This window comes from Sus scrofa, chromosome 1 (genome assembly GCF_000003025.6).
Source record: "Sus scrofa isolate TJ Tabasco breed Duroc chromosome 1, Sscrofa11.1, whole genome shotgun sequence".
Lineage (NCBI taxonomy): Eukaryota > Metazoa > Chordata > Mammalia > Artiodactyla > Suidae > Sus > Sus scrofa.
Window position 1 is genome coordinate 160,647,447 of NC_010443.5, and position 17,555 is coordinate 160,665,001.

The 17,555-nt window shown below is 34.0% G+C and overlaps 1 protein-coding gene across 2 annotated transcripts in view; it reads right to left on the reverse strand.

Annotated features, from left to right (window-relative positions):
• LOC110261667 (glutamate decarboxylase 1-like) overlaps nucleotides 1-17,555 on the reverse strand; it is a 229,650-nt gene that overhangs the window by 18,400 nt on the left and 193,695 nt on the right. For both annotated transcript variants that reach the window (XM_021099842.1, XM_021099848.1), the window contains 4 exons: nucleotides 6,079-6,195; nucleotides 5,398-5,640; nucleotides 3,725-3,815; nucleotides 288-400 (listed from right to left, as the gene is read on the reverse strand). In XM_021099842.1, coding sequence (XP_020955501.1) covers nucleotides 288-400; nucleotides 3,725-3,815; nucleotides 5,398-5,640; nucleotides 6,079-6,184 — 553 coding nt within the window. In that variant the 5' untranslated portion in view covers nucleotides 6,185-6,195. The remainder of the gene's footprint in view (nucleotides 1-287; nucleotides 401-3,724; nucleotides 3,816-5,397; nucleotides 5,641-6,078; nucleotides 6,196-17,555) is intronic.

Sequence of the window (17,555 nt, forward strand, 5' to 3'; positions counted from 1 at the left end):
AAAATCAGAAACATTGATTGAAATCATGACAATTTGAGAGTTTTCTGAAACAAAATTGTGCCAAATTACTGATGTTATTTTTAAAAATAGGCTTCCTTGAAGGTGTTAAGAGAAAGCTCAAATGACACAATTCACAACATTTAAATTTCCAAAAAACTATACTTATAATGATAACCAACCCAATGGCTTATGAACATGCATCTCTTAAAAACAGTCATGTTACTTGAAATATATTTTGAGTGTCTCCTTATAAGCTATATCTTTTATCTTATAAACTTCTTTCTTACCAGGTGAAAATATTCCATCCGCTTCTGTTTCTCCCCAGCCAATAATTTCACACATTTTCTTGAGCAGAATTGTTTCCATGACAGTAAATACTGGAGCTATTTCATATGTAAACCTATAATACATGCATAGAAATTCTACTGTGAATTGTATCATATAGAAGATGATAAATAAAATTATGTGCTAGATAAGATTATACACATTTTTATGTTTTATAATAGACTGTGCAAGAGATGGTTAAATTTTATATGCTCTAAGTTGCCCCTTCCAGATCAAGGCTATATTCATTTTACAAAGAAAGTGTCATGGCTTCCACTGTTTTGTGCAGTGGCTGGGAAATTCATCTTCCACCAAAAGGAATTTGAAAGCAGCCCCATCCCTTCAGCACAAACTCACAATACTGTTAGTACTCTTAACAAGAGAAAATATCCAGTTATCAAGAAAATATATGCACATTTCCTAGTGGACAAAGTATAAGGACAGAGATCTAGAGCTACAGACAATCCTTATTTGGCAGAATATGAAAGAGCCTTTTCTAAAAATTGATTGATAAATGTTTTCACCTAAAGATTATACTGTGAGTAAACACACCCCCCAGAAAGGGGTTAAAAACTATTATGTTTCTAATAAAAGCCAGGAGCAAAAAATGGTACAAGAACAACGAGGCCCCATGGAAAAGGATTCTGAGAGGACCATCATGGGGACTTGCCTCTGAGTCACACTGCGAAACTAACTCCACAGAAAGAAGCTGGGATTAAAAAAAAATTCACTGAGGAGTGCCCATTGTGATTCAGTGGGTTACGAACCCAACTAATAGCCATGAGGATGAAGGTTCGATCCTTGGCCTTGTGCAGTGAATTAAGGATCTGGTGTTGCTGTGAACTGTGGTGTAGGTCACAGACACAGCTAAATCCAACCCTGCTGTGGCTGTGGTGCAGACCAGCAGCTGCAGCTCTAGTTCGACCCCTAACCTCCAATATGCCACAGGTGAGGGCCTAAAAAGAAAAAAAAAAAAAGGCAGAAGCATTTAAGCTTTTCTCAATATATACCATATGTATGCAGTAAACAATGAACTATTTACAGTGGCCTCTGAAATCAAAGACTGGGTTCAGTTATTCTCAAGAAATCTTTTCTTTGTCCTCAAAAAATTTTTAAAGACCACTTTATTTATAATTATATAGGGATACCACTATCAGGCACTGGTTATGTCCCATTTCAGATGTTCTTGACTTTCTCTGTCTCTCAGGTCTTTGGATTCTATTAGGGCCCAACCAGCACAGTGACCTCTTTCACTCATACACACCTACAACCCAAAGGAGAATCTCCTCCCACTCACATTTGCAGTCACTGGCTTTGCCTTTAGTGAGACAAATCATGGAAGCAACTGGGAGTCCCAAGAATGCCCAGCCATTATGTGTGGGGAGCCTAACATCCCATCCTGAGTCCTTTAGCCATTGGAAATCTGATTGGGAATAAATTCTTCCCCCTTGCTCCCTGCAGAGGGACTGATCTTAGAAACAGTCATTTACTTATAGAAGGACACTAAATCCCAGGAGATCACACTCACTTCTGCTTATACTAAGTGGTAGCTGGACCCAGGATGCCCCTCATGTTACCCTCTCTCCTGTCCTGACAGCCCTAATTTTCCCTCAATCCTGCTTCTCTTGATGGCATGTCCTAATGAGGCAGTAATACATAAGCTCTTGCCCAGGGCTCTGCACAAAGACCCAGGCCAAGAAAACCCACTGCTTGATAGAATTAAGTTTCTAATTCTAAGAGACAAAATAAGAAACAGGTCTTAGAGATATCCATTCAATGAGGCTCATTTCTGCCAGAATATGTTGTGTCGATTTCAGCCTCTACACGCATTACCTTTTTGATCATGTTCAAATTCCATGGAGTAGACATTGTTATTTTTAGACAACAGGGACCTACTAAATGGTAGATTTAGGACTCAAATCTGATTCTCTTTAATTCTATCTTACATGCTTTTCCACTATCTTAGATCATGGTAAGAAATATCTATTCATTTAAAAGAAAAAAAAGTCAAAGGTAAAGAATGCTCTCTCAAATCCTTTCACTTTGCATCTTCTATGTGTTCTTTCCACTATTTCTCTGTTTAAACCAAGAATCTGTATTTTTCTCACACAGTGAATGAATAAGTCTCATAACAATGGGATTCTGAATAGAGGAGTAATATTCACAGATTGAGCTCTATGTAATAATTTATGTAATATATAAATCCATCATAAAGTCTCAAAGACATGGAGTTTCCTTCGTGGCTCGGTGGTTAACAACCTGACTAGGATCCATGAGGACACAGGTTCGATCCCTGGCATCGCTCAGTGGGTCGGGGACCCGTCATTGCCATGAGAGGTGGTGGGTCGCAAATGCGGCTTGGATCTGGCATTGCTGTGGCTCTGGCATAGGCTAGAGGTTCCGATGGGACCCCTAGCCTGGGAACCTCCATATGCTGCTTGTGTGGCCCTAAAAAGCAAAAGCAAAAAAAAAAAAAAAAAGTCTCAAAGACATGATTTTTTAAAGTATTGCTCTAAGCATGTTTAAATAAAGGACCACAATCAAGCAATAAAATCAAAAATAACAGTAAACTGTGTAGGTTATTTTTTATATGCATTCCACATCTATGAAATCCTGTTCATCATTAACATCTCAATGACAACTAAACAGTTAAAATAAACCACAATTTTCCCACATAGCAAAGCAGTCGCTTCTCATAAATGTTTAGTTCTTGGTTTTAAAGTTTAAATTTCTACCAGCTATCTCTTTTGATTGCTAGTTAAATTATATTAACATCTGACACAGACTGTTCCTTTCAATTTCATATCCAATCATTTCCCTATCCCTTATAACCTTGAAATATATTGCCCTTAAATTACCTTTACTTCAAAACACTACAGCATCATATCTAATTTTTATATAACTGAAAGTTTTCCTGTGGCAAAGGTCAAAATTTTTAAAGATTCACATTAGAGTTTGATTTAACTTTAATAGTTTACTTTCTTCACCTTCGAGCAGACTGAAATTCTAATTTATATTCAAGCAATTTTTCATATACCTGAGTGTGTCTTTTAGACAGCTATGTGCTCTGGGCTGTTTTGGGTAGTGTTGAAATGATTCTAGTTCTAGAGCTGGACTCCCAGTCTGCACACTAATAACTTAGACTAATCAACTGAACTTTACTGCTTAACAAGAAATACAAATCCTGAGCATTTCTAGAGAAAGACTGTGCAGGGGACAAGGTCAATTACAAAATGTTACACAAGTAGCAGCTTCTTTGAACTTCTCTCAGGGTATCAACTAGGTGTTTATGATAAGGTAAACATCATATCCAGAAAAATGTAACTTTCATAGTTTACATCTTCACTCTTGCTTGGATGTCTAATAGCATCACACTCTTTAGACCCAGAAGGATACTCACATGTTGGTATTTGCAGTGGCTGTCAACCATTCTCCTGCAAGTCCAATCACATCCAGCCCACTGGAGAGCTGATTAAAATAGCGAGGATGTCCTTAAAAAATAAAAAATAAAAAAAAGACAAAATTATAGATGGGTCAAAATAAAAACACGGGGCTAAAAAGCCATTAAGTTTTATTGTAGTTTGTCAGTTAACATAAATCAAGTACACTTTATTTCATTCAGGAAACATTAGTGAGCAACTGTCATATGCAGGGACAGTGCAGGGTATTAGGGATTTGATGGGCATAAAGGTGGACATAGCTGCTACCATGGGGGTCTCACTGACAGGTAGAAGAAAAGATAATAATCCAAGAATGACACAGATGGTGTTTCATTACAGTAAAAAAAAATCACCACAAGGAAAGCTCAGGATATTCTAAGACCATTCCTTGGGGATCTAAGACAGTCAGGAAAGCAGGAGAGGCAATCTCCAGAGATGGCTGCTTGGAGGAAGTCATCATTTAGGGAAGATTTAAAGTTTGTTTCCAAAAGTGGGGATGAATCATTAGGAGTGTGAGGAGCAGCTATGAGAAGGCAATGAATTGAGAAAAGGCTTGCATAAGAGTGCGAAACACATCTAAAGTAAAAAGACTAAGAATGGGTTTTGTACAGCCACCTCAGTGAATGGGGGAGGGGGCACCTAAAATATTAAATAATTTTTCTCAAAAGCTGCTTATCAATTTTTTTTTGGACAAAATGTTAGGTCTGTGTGTGTGTGTGTGTGTGTGCACGCGCACACATGGGTGCATGTGCTTTTAAGGCTGCACCCTGAGCAGATGGAAGTTCCTAGGCTAGGGGTCAAATTGGAGCTGCAGCTGCCAGCCTACACCACAGCCACATCTGAGCCATGTCTGCAACCTATACCATAGCTCAAGGCAATGCCAGATCCCTGACCCAGTGAGCAAGGCCAGGGATGGAACCCGCATCCTCATGGATACCAGTGGATTTGTTTCCGCTGTGCTGCAACAGGAACTCCTTAGGTCTATCTTATAATGACTTTTTGAAGATTTAGATTAAGAAAGAATTGCCAAGCATTGGTGATCATATTGAACAATCTACATTCAACTCAGTTTAAATTAATCTTCCCCTTCTTAGCCCCCAATGGATTGTTCTTTGCACTAGTTTTACCATAGGTCTTAAAGATGGTGTGCAGACAAATCTCTTTTTTGCCTCTACAGCCTATTCAAATAGCATTTGTTCCTGTAAATATCATTCCTTCATACGACTAAGAATCAAGTTACAACAGTGTTAATTTAATCAAAAAACACCTTCTGAAATATAGGATGTATATATAAATTATACAGATACATAATTATAGCACTCTATATTTTATTGACAAATAAAGATAATAAATTGAGCATCAATATTGAATATGATCAAATAAAAAAATGAAAAAAGGAAAATAAAAACTGTACATTATTTGCCATTGGGATATAACTCCCCAAACCAAAATCATTTTATTTACTTTTCTCTGTTTATTAATAAGCAATTCATATATGACAACACCAACTTAAAATGAACTAGACAAATGTTTTAAATAAAAATGAATACAGTTGGAATATTTTTCAACACAATTATAGACTCAAGGCTATTCATTTCAGTCTCCAGTTTGGGTGCACAAATTTGAAAATCACCTGTTTTAACGCCATATTTTAAGGTATCTGTGCAATCAACAAGCAACTGCTCCAGAGACTCAGCATGGTCAGACAGTTGTAAGTTAAACCCATCCAAACCTTCAAGAAGTTGATGAGGATGATGAAAGTCCAATATCTTACTCTTGACATCAAAAGTTTTTTCGATGTAGTGCAGAAGAATATTTACCACTTGTAGCAGAAAACATTTTGTTAAATCTTTGTCATCTTTGGATGGCAACAAATCTAGAGAGAAAAAAAAGATATAAACAGTAAGGTCAGTAACTAGAGAGCCAAAGATAATCACCATGGGATAGAGTTTTGATCATTGGAAATTAAAGATATTAAAAGGCTATGTCAAAATAGCAAATGAAGTTGCATTTGTCTGAATCCTACAAATAATCTTCGAAGTCCCACTGTGTAACAGTTTTTACCAAAAATTAGCTATTTTAGATTAACACCATTGTTCAGAGAAACTGTCCCTTCAAGTTCTCTTAGATGGATGTTATTTGATTGTCTTGTCAAAAAAATGAGCCATTAATTGTACTTTTAAAAGAAGTTAAAGGATCAGGTCTTAAGGAAGTTATAATTGTTTCAATAAATATGTAGAGGAAATAAAATTTTATAAAAACAAAAAAGACAAAAAAAAACCAATTAAGTAACATTTGTTAATGGCATCCATACCTGAAGCATATGAATTTGATAAATTAGTCATTAAATTCTCAGTGTTAACTTCTTTTTTCACATCATTGTCAGTTGACTGAAAAGGATGAACAGACTTTTTTCTCATCTGTTTCCCATCTGAGTTGAGAAAAGAAGTATTTGTGATTATTAAAACATACTGACAATATGTATTCACTGCTTTTATCTGTAACCAAATAGATGCCTCCAAGAAATTCATAACATTTGAAATTTTTATTTACATTTACATGTGATCTGTGGTGTTTAGGTATAAACTGGAGAGAAGCATTAATTCTACTGAAATTATGTAATGCTCTTTTATAATTACTTAAGGAGCAAATGGCATAATTCTTACTTGTTATATTTATATCAGTTTAGTGTAGAGGATTTGGAATTCAGTAAGACCTATCATGTTTAACTGTAAACAATAATGCCTACTACATGATAAGATTCCTCTCACAGATATTAACATTTAAACATTAACAATGTCTACTACACACTAAAAGCCCCATGTGCTTTGCACATATTTTAATCCTCACAATAATCCTACAAGATAAGGAATCTTTCCCATTATGCAGATAAATGTCCTTACATTAAACAAATTTAAAGGAGTTAAGTAATAGTAACAACTAACACTCATCGAGCACATTGCTATGGTTAAGGCACTGTTCTAAGTATCTCATATGTATTATTCTACTCAATCCTCATTACTTGGTTCATGATGTAAACACTATTATTATTAACAATAATAGCTTTATATATGGTAGAACTAGAATTTACAGACAGGTGCTTAGGTCCAAAAACCATTAAGTTATCTATCCTCTTTAAAAATTAGTATTTGAAAATAGTAAGTCTTGTGGTATCTTCTTCAGAAAAAGTATTAACCAAATCTCTAGTCAAGTAAACAAGTCACTGTTAAGCATTGTTCTATGTTGTGGGCAATGGAGGGGGAAAATAAAGTACAAACTATAATTTATAAAATCAACTTGCTTACGTGTAGCTATGTAGAAAGAACATGAGGTAATCAGAAAATGATTGATGGCTAAGTTTTATAGTTTTGATTCGATAAGCTTGGTATTGTTACCAGTTCTAATAGATTTTATAGATTTTATTGATAAGCTTGGTGGTATTGTTACCAGTTCTAATAGATTTTATTAGAATAAAATAATCTATCTCCCTAAATAATCCAAATTGCATTTGTTAACAGCAAGATTAATTTGGTTTAATTTTTAAGCATTGATACATTTAAGCATTTTAAAATGTTTACATATAACAGATTAAAGTGTTCTATCATAGCTTTTTCCATAAATCTTGATGCATGAAATAGCATAAATTATAGAAATGTGAGATGATTCACAAAGAATGCAAGATACTTAGAAATAAATTTCCATATTACATGCTGACCTAGCAGACATATATTAATTCTTTGTACAATTTTTTCTAGAGGAAAAATGCTTTTTTTTAAAATTTCACTGATATAAACAATTAATAATAATTGATAATAAATAAACATCAAAGTGACTAGAGCTTTAGAAGAATTACTTCTTTTAAATAGTGGGGAAAATGACAAGAAAAAGTAAAATTAAAAAATGTTATACATGAAACAATATTACAGAACATTCATGCAGAAATTATGTAGAAACCAGAAGATTTTATATACTGGCATAAGAATTATATCCTATTAATAGTTCAACTGATCTGCAACCTAAAACTGCATTAAATTAATATTTAATAACAAAATGCTTGTTTTAAATGCATGACAAAGATTGCTAATATGCTCTGTCTATATTAATAATTAATAATCATAGAAAATAAGCAAGACTTTGACAATATGCATTTTTAATTTTCATTTCTTCTCACAAAACTTCAACTTACTTGCTGGGTTATATCCACTCTCCTTGAAATCCATGTACAGTGAAAAACGAATATCTACTTTAATAGAATACCTGGATGCAGAGTGTGCTTTTATGTAATGAAAAAGAACTTGACCATTAAAGATGTATAACTGCTGTGATTTATAACAGACTCTTTCAAGGTCTTTTTTTTTTTTTTTTGATGGCACAAAAATTTGGAGCAATTCCATTATTTGTAAAATAGGCAGGGATACAATGCTTTTATTCATTTAGAGAATTAACTGAGAGATAATTGCAGTGGATTTGTATTTAAGCATCATTTGCATTTTAAAAGTATGATTTAATGTGAAAAAAATGTGTTTGTTTCAACTTCCTTTTAACAATTACAACTTTTACCTATAGATCTACAACTAATTGTCTGGGTTCAAATAGAAGGATAAATTTGAAGGTAGAGTAAACAACTAAAACTGTGGAATGAAAAGATAACTTTATAAATACCCAGAGGACATAATGATATGTGTTTACTTTGTAAGGTTTGATTTGTTTTCATAAGTCACTAATCTTTTCTGGGAGAATTTCTTTTCACCTTTGAGAAGTTATTTTAATAATACCATGAAGCACAATGTTCTGAATACACAAAGTACAAAGTAAAAAGCTCTTGCTGTGTTGAAGTATCTGGTCTTTACATTCATGTGACTCTTTCATCTTTCATTTCACTTTAATTTTCCCATAAGCACTTGCAAACATATTATTTCACATGTTGTAAGGAGAAAAGATCACAATCATAAAATATACTGGAACCCATGTTGTTCTTTGTAGTTTTTGTTTCTAGACTATAGGACGTCTTTCTTTTATTAGCCTGTTCTTTAAAGTTGAAAGCTTTATTTTTTTTCTTTTGTTTTTTATAAATCACCACATTATTTAGATATATAATTCTAACAAAAGTTTCTAAAATAGTGTAGAACCTATTTTATAGAAAACCTAGGGAGTTTACCCCTACAAAGTACAACCAGCTACAGCCAATGAAGTAATTTAACCCCAGACCAAAACACAGAGCTTCCAATTTTGATCTCTTAATTTTCTTTAAAAAACATAGCATACTTTTTTTTTTTTTTTGGTCTTTTCTAGGTTCCCAGGCTGGGGTCTAATCGGAGCTGTGGCCGCCGGCCTATGCCACAGCCACAGCCATGTGAAACATAGCATACTTTTCTTCCCACCTAGTAGCTTTCTAAATTCACCTTGTCATGTTGTATTTTAAACTATGTTCAGTAAATGTATGTTTTTACTTCAGTATAAAATATTAATACATAAAGCAATATTGATTATTTGCTTTCAAAATTAATGATTTCAATGATCTGGGTGATTTGAGGCATGTCTAAATAAATGGCTCTCTACATTGAGGGAACTGAATTGCCATTTCATATTTTTACATTCTGTCTGTTAACACACATAATTTATATTTCTTTTCTCAAAAGTTCCCACATTTTCTCAAAGCCCACATTGTGAAGAATGATTTAGAATATGGGCTAATAGGGATGAATAATTCCGTGCTGGATTTCAGAGAGTAACAATATAAAATATCTTAGATTAAAGATTCCCTAAAATGGCCAAATAGAAGATTAGAGGTTATGGGGGTGGGGGGTAGGGGGAAGGACCCAAAACTAATGAATTTAAAGCCAATAAAAATTATTCAAACTGAATTTATAGGGATAAAAAATACTGAAAAAATATGATCTGAATCATATACATATATGCAGCAAAATAATGAAGCTTAATGTATCTTCAGTTGGGATTCCAGAAGGAAAGGAATAGCAGAAAAGTTGGAAAAAGTAATGACTAAAAAAATTTTGCAGATTTGATGAAAACTGTAATCCAAGATCCCAGACAGCTCAACAAATCCCAAAGTGAATGAACAGACAGAAAACCACACCAGGACGCATATATCAAATTGCTAAAAGCAATTATTTTTAAAAAGTCACAGCACTTAGAAGGAAAGATGCATTAATTACAGGGGACTAAAACTTAATAACGATCAAGAGCTTCTCACAAGAAACAATGTAGGTCAGAAGGTAATGAAAAGACTTCTTTAAAGTATTGAAAGCAAAGACTAAAAGGCAGAATTCTATATCACAAACAGAAGTGAATTTGACAGCGCTACAGGATACATTAAAGGACACTCTTAGGGTTAAATAAAAATTATAAAAAGATATTTTTAGAACTTGTCTTGTAGTTGCCGAGTGGTCTAGTGGGTTAAGGATCCAGCACTGTCACTTCTGTAGCTCGGGTTCTCTCCCTGGCCTGGGAACTTCTACATGCCAGGGGCACGGCCAAACGAATAGACAAAATAAAAAACTTGTTTCTATGCAAAGGAATGAAGAATATTGGAAATGATGATAGTTCAGAAAAAGTTATCAGGTCATTAATCTTACATTTAAATTTTTTTTGATTTGTCTTTTAAGCAAAAAAAAAATTACTAATACTCTTCTCAAATTCAGCAGATAAAATTAATAGTTTAAGGACATAGGATGAGGAGTGACTGTCACATTAGGCAGTGTGGAGAATATTGGTTGTATTTGCTAAAAAGTTGCAATAAAATATTAACAACAGAAACTAGTCTGTACGGGGCTAACAAGTAAATGCTAGTACTATTTTTATTTTGTTTTGGAAAATAGAATTTTTTATAAAAACCGTATTGTTTATATAATATATAATAGCTTTATAATTGCTGCTTTTAAATAAATTGATAAATGTTTTAAACATTTTTAATTTACAGTATTTCTAATGTATCTGAATTATTAGATATAACACACATACAATGAGTTCTTTGAGGTTTTCATTTCAATAATTTTTGAAAATTTTTCAATAATTTTCCTGAGACCAAAAAGCTTTAGAATACTTGCAATATAAGATGCTGCCTCATAAACACAGATGTTATAGATACAAAATTATTCTGAGGTAAATATGATTTCCAATGATATTGTCTTCTTTAGAAGGAGGCAGTAAGTTAAATGTTTTTTTTTTCCTCATGGAGATTTATTATTCATTCTCTAATGATGGACAGGTATGACAACTAGTGTTTGCATTTGAATCTCAGATGATTATTACTGAATGCGAAGAGGAAAAAAATAACATCTGGATATTACCAAAAAAACCCAATAACACAAATGGGCTCATGAATATTTATTTGCACATTAATTCATCTATAGATAAAACAAATGAATAAACTCATAAATATTCTCTGAATTATTTATCTATTGGCTCTCTTGTAGAAGATGTATTATGCAAAAATTTTGCTTCTTACACAAATAACATTCGAAGTTTGAAAAAGTGCTCTCCCATTATAATCACTGGACACTACTATGCAAATAAAGCAAAGACAGAGATTTACATAATTGAATACCATTTGAAAATGAGATATTAGCTTGATCTTGATTCTTGTTTACACATTAGAAAGCTTTAAAACTGTCAGAGATGGTGATGATTAACTAGAAAAGAGCAGAGGATAGTACATTTATCGCTCAACTCTCTAGTTTTTAACAGTAATAAGGATGGAGCAATGGAGTTCAATTCATCTTTTAGTTTTCATTCACTTATTCTCCTGTGTGATCTAAATATACAAGATAAGGTCTTGTATGTTCAAAATATATTTATTTCCTTAGTTTATGTGAGTTAATGGTTAAGTTTATTTATTTTGCTATTAACTCAATTTCACATGCCTTTCCAAAATTTCCTTTATTACTTGAAATCCTGCCTATGCCTACAGGAATCCCCTCAGTCTTTCTCAATACTATATGATTAAATAATTTTATTTCCTTATAGAATATTTTGAGTTTTATTCTGAGCTTTTACTTTAGAGTGTTTATTACATATCTTGCAACGTAATTATTTTTATACATTCTATTTCATTGCCTACATTATCATTTCCTTGAAGTAACTAGCATTGTGTCTTTCTCACCTATTTATACTGATCTGATGCAAAACCAAAAACTTAGTAGACAGTTATTTTGGGTTAAGGAAGTGAATTAAACAACCTCAGCAAGTTCTGTCAGCTTGGTCCAAATCTCTTGGTGTGAGGACCAAAAAATAAATTTTATTCAAGGAAATAAAGCATCAAGAGTACCATCTTTATATTTTGTATTATTATTGAGCAAGAATTTGTGAATCCCTTATTTCTGTTGTAAAAGAAACTATACATAAACTGTATGTTCTTAAATACTGGGGAAATTGTAAATATAGTCTCTTTTTTCCTCTAAATTTAAAATATCAAAGTCCTAATTACTAAATGTTAGGTTATATGGAGAGAGAAACTATTAGAGATATGACCTAGAATCAAGGCATCTGCAGTTTCTGCGACATCAGAGTTCCACTTTGGGAGTCAATTTTTTATCACATCTTTGCCTCACTCATCTTCTAAGTTACCAACAACACCTCAAGAGCTTCCTGACTGAACTTATTCTCTGTAATTACATTTTCTTCTAATCCTACAAACCAAGGCCAAGTGAGTGGTACATTCATTCACTGATTTATTCAAAAGACATTTATTAACTACAATGTGTCTGGAGGGAAGGAAAAATGCTTTTCTGCCTACCCTTCTAGGTTCTTGGCTGAAACCCACCTGTAATAAAGACATATTAACAGGAGAAAAACAAAAAGAAGTTTAGTAATCTGTTTACCTCCTGTATACGTGAAAGATACTCAGGAAGAAAAACTTTGTAACTCTCCAAAATGGCCCAACCCACCACATTAAATACCATCTTTAGCTAAAGACAAAAGAAGACGTGGGAGGCTTGGTGGGGAGACCAGGTATGGGATGTTATCAGGAAAAGCATGGTAAACAAGGTTATGGTTGTTATGCAAATTTACATCATTGCCTTCCCCATCTCTTCTCTAGAGATTTATTCATCTTCCTCTTCCAGGTACAGAGAGGGAGGCATCTGAGAGCTCCAATCATGAAATCACTTCCAATCTACTACCATGAGTATTACGAGGACTATTCCTTTGCAACCAAAAAAAATATATGGCTTTGTTTTTGCTACTATTCTTCTGTCTCATCATTCACATCCTTTCATTGGAAATACTTCCTCCTCTGATGTGATCCTATTGACAAACTTCCTGTGCAAATTCTCACTTTCACAGAAAGCAGCACATGGTGTTTCAGAAGCAAAACAACCTTGGATTTTATTTAAAGTGGAAAGGTTATTTTCCTCCTGACAAGCTATAGATTTGAAAAAACAGAGTGATTTGCCTTTTGATTTTTCAAACTCTTGAACTAAATAACATAAAATATGTAGGATTTCTTGCTGCTACTCTAAACCAGAAACAGTTTTAATCAGGAAATGGTGACATTTACATGTACACCGATTTTCTCTTGATTACCTACCTCATGCAATCATCTAGACTTTCCACATTTTGCTTTTAGATTACAGTTTTTTGTTGCCAGCCAGGTTTAATTATGAAATATACAAAAATAATGGTAATAAGTATGATTTAAGGGATTGTGCTATAAATAAATTAGTGACCAATTCTTTCTTATAATTAGGAGAGATTTCCATACATAGCATAGGATAAAATCATAACTTATTCTACTAGTAAACTCATCAGCTTGATTTCATTTTAGATTAATTCCCACCAGTCTGGTATAGTGTCCCAGCAGTGTTCCCTTTCTATGTTTAATTCTGCAAGACTGAATTACCTTAAGGATTTTTTTAAAACTTTAAATGGCCACATAAGGATTAGTTGTTTCTTTCTGGAGAAAAATCATGGGAAAAAAAAAAATACTTCTCTATTTAGAGCAGATGAATTATGTTTAAACACTTAAACATTTCCCCGTGTGTCTTTGTTTGTATTATCCCCTCTGCCTGGAGTACTTTCCTGTTTTTCTACCTAGCTAACTATACTTCAAAATCAGTTCTAACCTTATCATATTTATGAAGATTCCCTACTTCTCCTAAAGTTACTTACACCTTACCCACTTCGCCCAAGAGATATTTGAACCACTACAGTCATATAATTGATTGAGTCATGGCAACCAATACATAGAAACCAAGTTATATCTCCAGCTAGAATGTGATCTTGTCAGGGTTAGGAAGGGTTATTCTGTATTTCTGGCCTCTCGTCTATGCCTAGGATATAATATATATTCAAGTTAAGACTTCTCAAATGAACAAAAAATTATTTCAGCCTCAGAACTGAATCTACGACATTTAAGAACTGCTTCCCTTCAAATAAGCTGTGAGGGCCATCCCTACATCCTCCTGTTTTTACTGAGATGAGTTTTACCTGGCATCCTCCATCTATCCCAGAGCAAATATTCCCCTTCCTCAAACTGGTCGCCATAATGCAAATATAGATGAGTCCAGCCAATCTGTACCCAAATCCAAAAATTCACTTTTTGAAATTACCACTGGCCCTCAGAAGTTACTTAACTCTGAGGTTCTGATTCTACCCATGTTCATCTCAACAATCAAATCTGCAGTATCCTTGCATCTAGGGAAGGCTGAAAAAAGGTGGCAGAGAAATGAATTTGAAAGAAGGTGGAAATAATAAGAGTGAAGCTCTTTGAGATACAAAAAACTCTGGATGAGCATAAGCATGTACAATGCATTTCATTCCATTTTGTAAATCATCAAATAATGTATTTCTTTGTTATCATGGGAACGTTGGAGCAGGAGTGGAACTGCAGAGTCAGCAGGTGAGGGAGGACCCACATTTCATGATGGAGTTTTGTGAATTTACATCTTAGGAGCAATAGCAGTGGTGAGCCAGCAGTGAAAGTGATCAAAGTGATGAATCATCAGTGTGATTTTGGATCATGTGACAGCCTAGCCCTACTTTTAGAAAATTAAAAAAAAAATTGAAAAATGCATCACTTGATACTTAAATATTTAATAAATGCACTGGTTACTATTCTTGCTTTGAAAGTATAAATTTTAACAGAGTTTAATAATTGCACAGTATTAATTTATAATATAGGAAGCTGATAAACATTCTAAACTATATGAAACAGACCTAAAATAGACATTTATAACTCAGCCAAAATTGTGGTCATTCTATTTCTCATTTTATTTACTATGATACCCTTGTAGGTGAAATTTATTCCCCCAGTCCAACCCCACCATTGTTTTCTTTTCCAGCTATTTCTCCAAAAAATTATTTTTCCACCTCCCACTTCTAGGTGCATGCTGCAACCTATTTGTCCTTAGCAACAAACAATCTTCATTATTAGCCATGGACATTTTAACCCTTGGTTCTGTTCCTTCAAAATGAGTGTTATAATCTTAAACCCAAGGGCAACATCTTTCAAAACATCACAAGATAGTGAATAAACATGCTTTATACTGTAAACCAAGCACATCTGGTATAAAAGGATGTACTGGGTGATTGTATTAATCTCTATGAAAGAACAAGCAACTTTCTTATATAGAGAGTTTAATAATGTTTGGAGAAGATAAAACACTGATAGGTTTAGCTAATAGTAAAAGTTAGAAAAAGCAAGAACCCATAGGCTTTATTTTTCAAATTAATCAGTCTTAAATCCTAAGATCTCCAGGGCCTGACACAGGCTTTAATACCTTCCTATTAACTCCTTCCTAGCTTTAGTCCCTTTTCTAGCCAGCAGAGGCCCCTAGTTCATTCATTTTTTTTACTCTCTTATCAACTTCTTGTTTTACTGTTTTCTGGCCTCTTGCCCACTAAGCACGTCTTCCTCAAAACTTTAGCCCAGCTACTACCATATAAAGGTAGAAAGCCATTGGAATCCAATTTCTCTATAAACTTAAGTGCATCTGCATCTACCTAGTTTTCCATCCCTGTTATCTGAAGCAATATCCCCCCTCTGTGGCTGATCCTTGTCTGCATCTTATTCTATCCTATCTCCCTTAGGAACCTCACTCCCTCCTGAATCCTTTCTTTCTCCTATGACTTCAACTTCTTCCCTTTCACAGGTAACAGAGCTCCAACAGAGCATATTGTAGGTTGAATTGTGTCCCCACAAAACTCTAATGTTGAACTCTTCAACCCCAGTACTCTAGAATGTGCCTGTATTTGGAAATAGGATGTTTAAATAGCTGATAAATGTAAATGGGGTTATTAGGATGGGTCCTAATCTGATATAACTAGTATCCTTATAGAAAAAAAGATATTAGGACACAGACCAAGAAGACCAAGTAAAGACACAGAGAAAGATGATCATCTACAAAGCCAAAAAGATAGGCCTTAAAAGAAACCAATCTTTTTTTTTTTTCTTTTCAGGGCCACACCCACGGCATATGGAGGTTCCCAGGCTAGGGGGTGGAGTTGGGGCTACAGCTGCAGGCCTATGCCACAGCCACAGCAATGCCAGATCCAAACCCCATCTGCAACCTATACCACAGCTCAAAGCAATGTGGGATCCTTAACCCACTAACGAGGCCAGGGATCGGACCCGCAACCTCATGGTTCCTAGTTGGATTCGTTTCCACTGCACCACAATGGGAACTCCAAAAACCAATCTTATTGACACCTTAATCTCAGGACTTCTAGCCTCTAGAATTGAGAGAAAATAATTTCTGTTGTTTATGTTACTTAGTCTATGGCTATTTAGAAGCCTTAACAAGCTAATACAGATTTCTTTACCCTTACAGATATTCAAAACTTTACCAATTTCAAAAATTCCTCCATTTTTGAAGCTACATGACCCTCTTTTTTATCACACAATTTCTTTATTTCCTTTAAAAGTCAAGCTTCTTGACTTACAGATCATTCTACCTGTGCTTTCTTCACTTTTAATCAATTATTCAATTCACTTCAATTCATATTCTACCTTAACAGGTATAGAAACTCTTTCTTGTCTCCAAAATTTAACCTGGAGACCACTCCCTCCTTCCTCAAATACTTCCTTATCTTGTATTTTATAATATTGTGTTAGCTTGGTTTTCTTCCTATCTCTTAGAAATGATCACTCCATCACCAGCTCTACTGAGCTCCTATTTCTCTTCTATGTTTCTTTACTTACAGTTCACCACTGACTCTTTTCAATTCTCACTTTACTTTCCGTGGTCATGATTTCAAATTTCTATCTCTAGTTCAACCCTTACTCCCCCTTTTCTCCAACATCTCCCATATATCAATTAGGTACTTTTGACTTATCCTCTTCAATATTTCTGTATTTTTACACTTCTCTTAATTACATCTCTGATATCTTGGTTTAGGCCATCCTTCTCTCCCACATAGTCTCCTAACCTGTTCCCTAATCACCATTCTTGACAGACAGTCACTGTACTCATAGTAATAAGTTTGAAACATTAATATGACTTTCAAATTATCCTGCCTAAAATCCTTTTGTTATGGTGTGATCATTTATCAGTTATCTATCAGCTTCCATCAGTTTCTGGACTGATTGACTTAATAAACATCTGTAAAATGAAATAATAAATCAGTGTCTACATTTTGCATTAGAGGTATTTTAAACAAAACTGGTATAGCTTTTTTGAAAATCTATTTCAACATCTCCTTGCTGTGTCCCACATAGTATAAAGCTGGGCATATTATAAATTTTCAAGGGCAATATGAACTTAATAAAAACAACGAAACCTTAACAAATATAGCTAGTATAATATTAGTTCCTTTGTTCCTATATTATTTTAACAA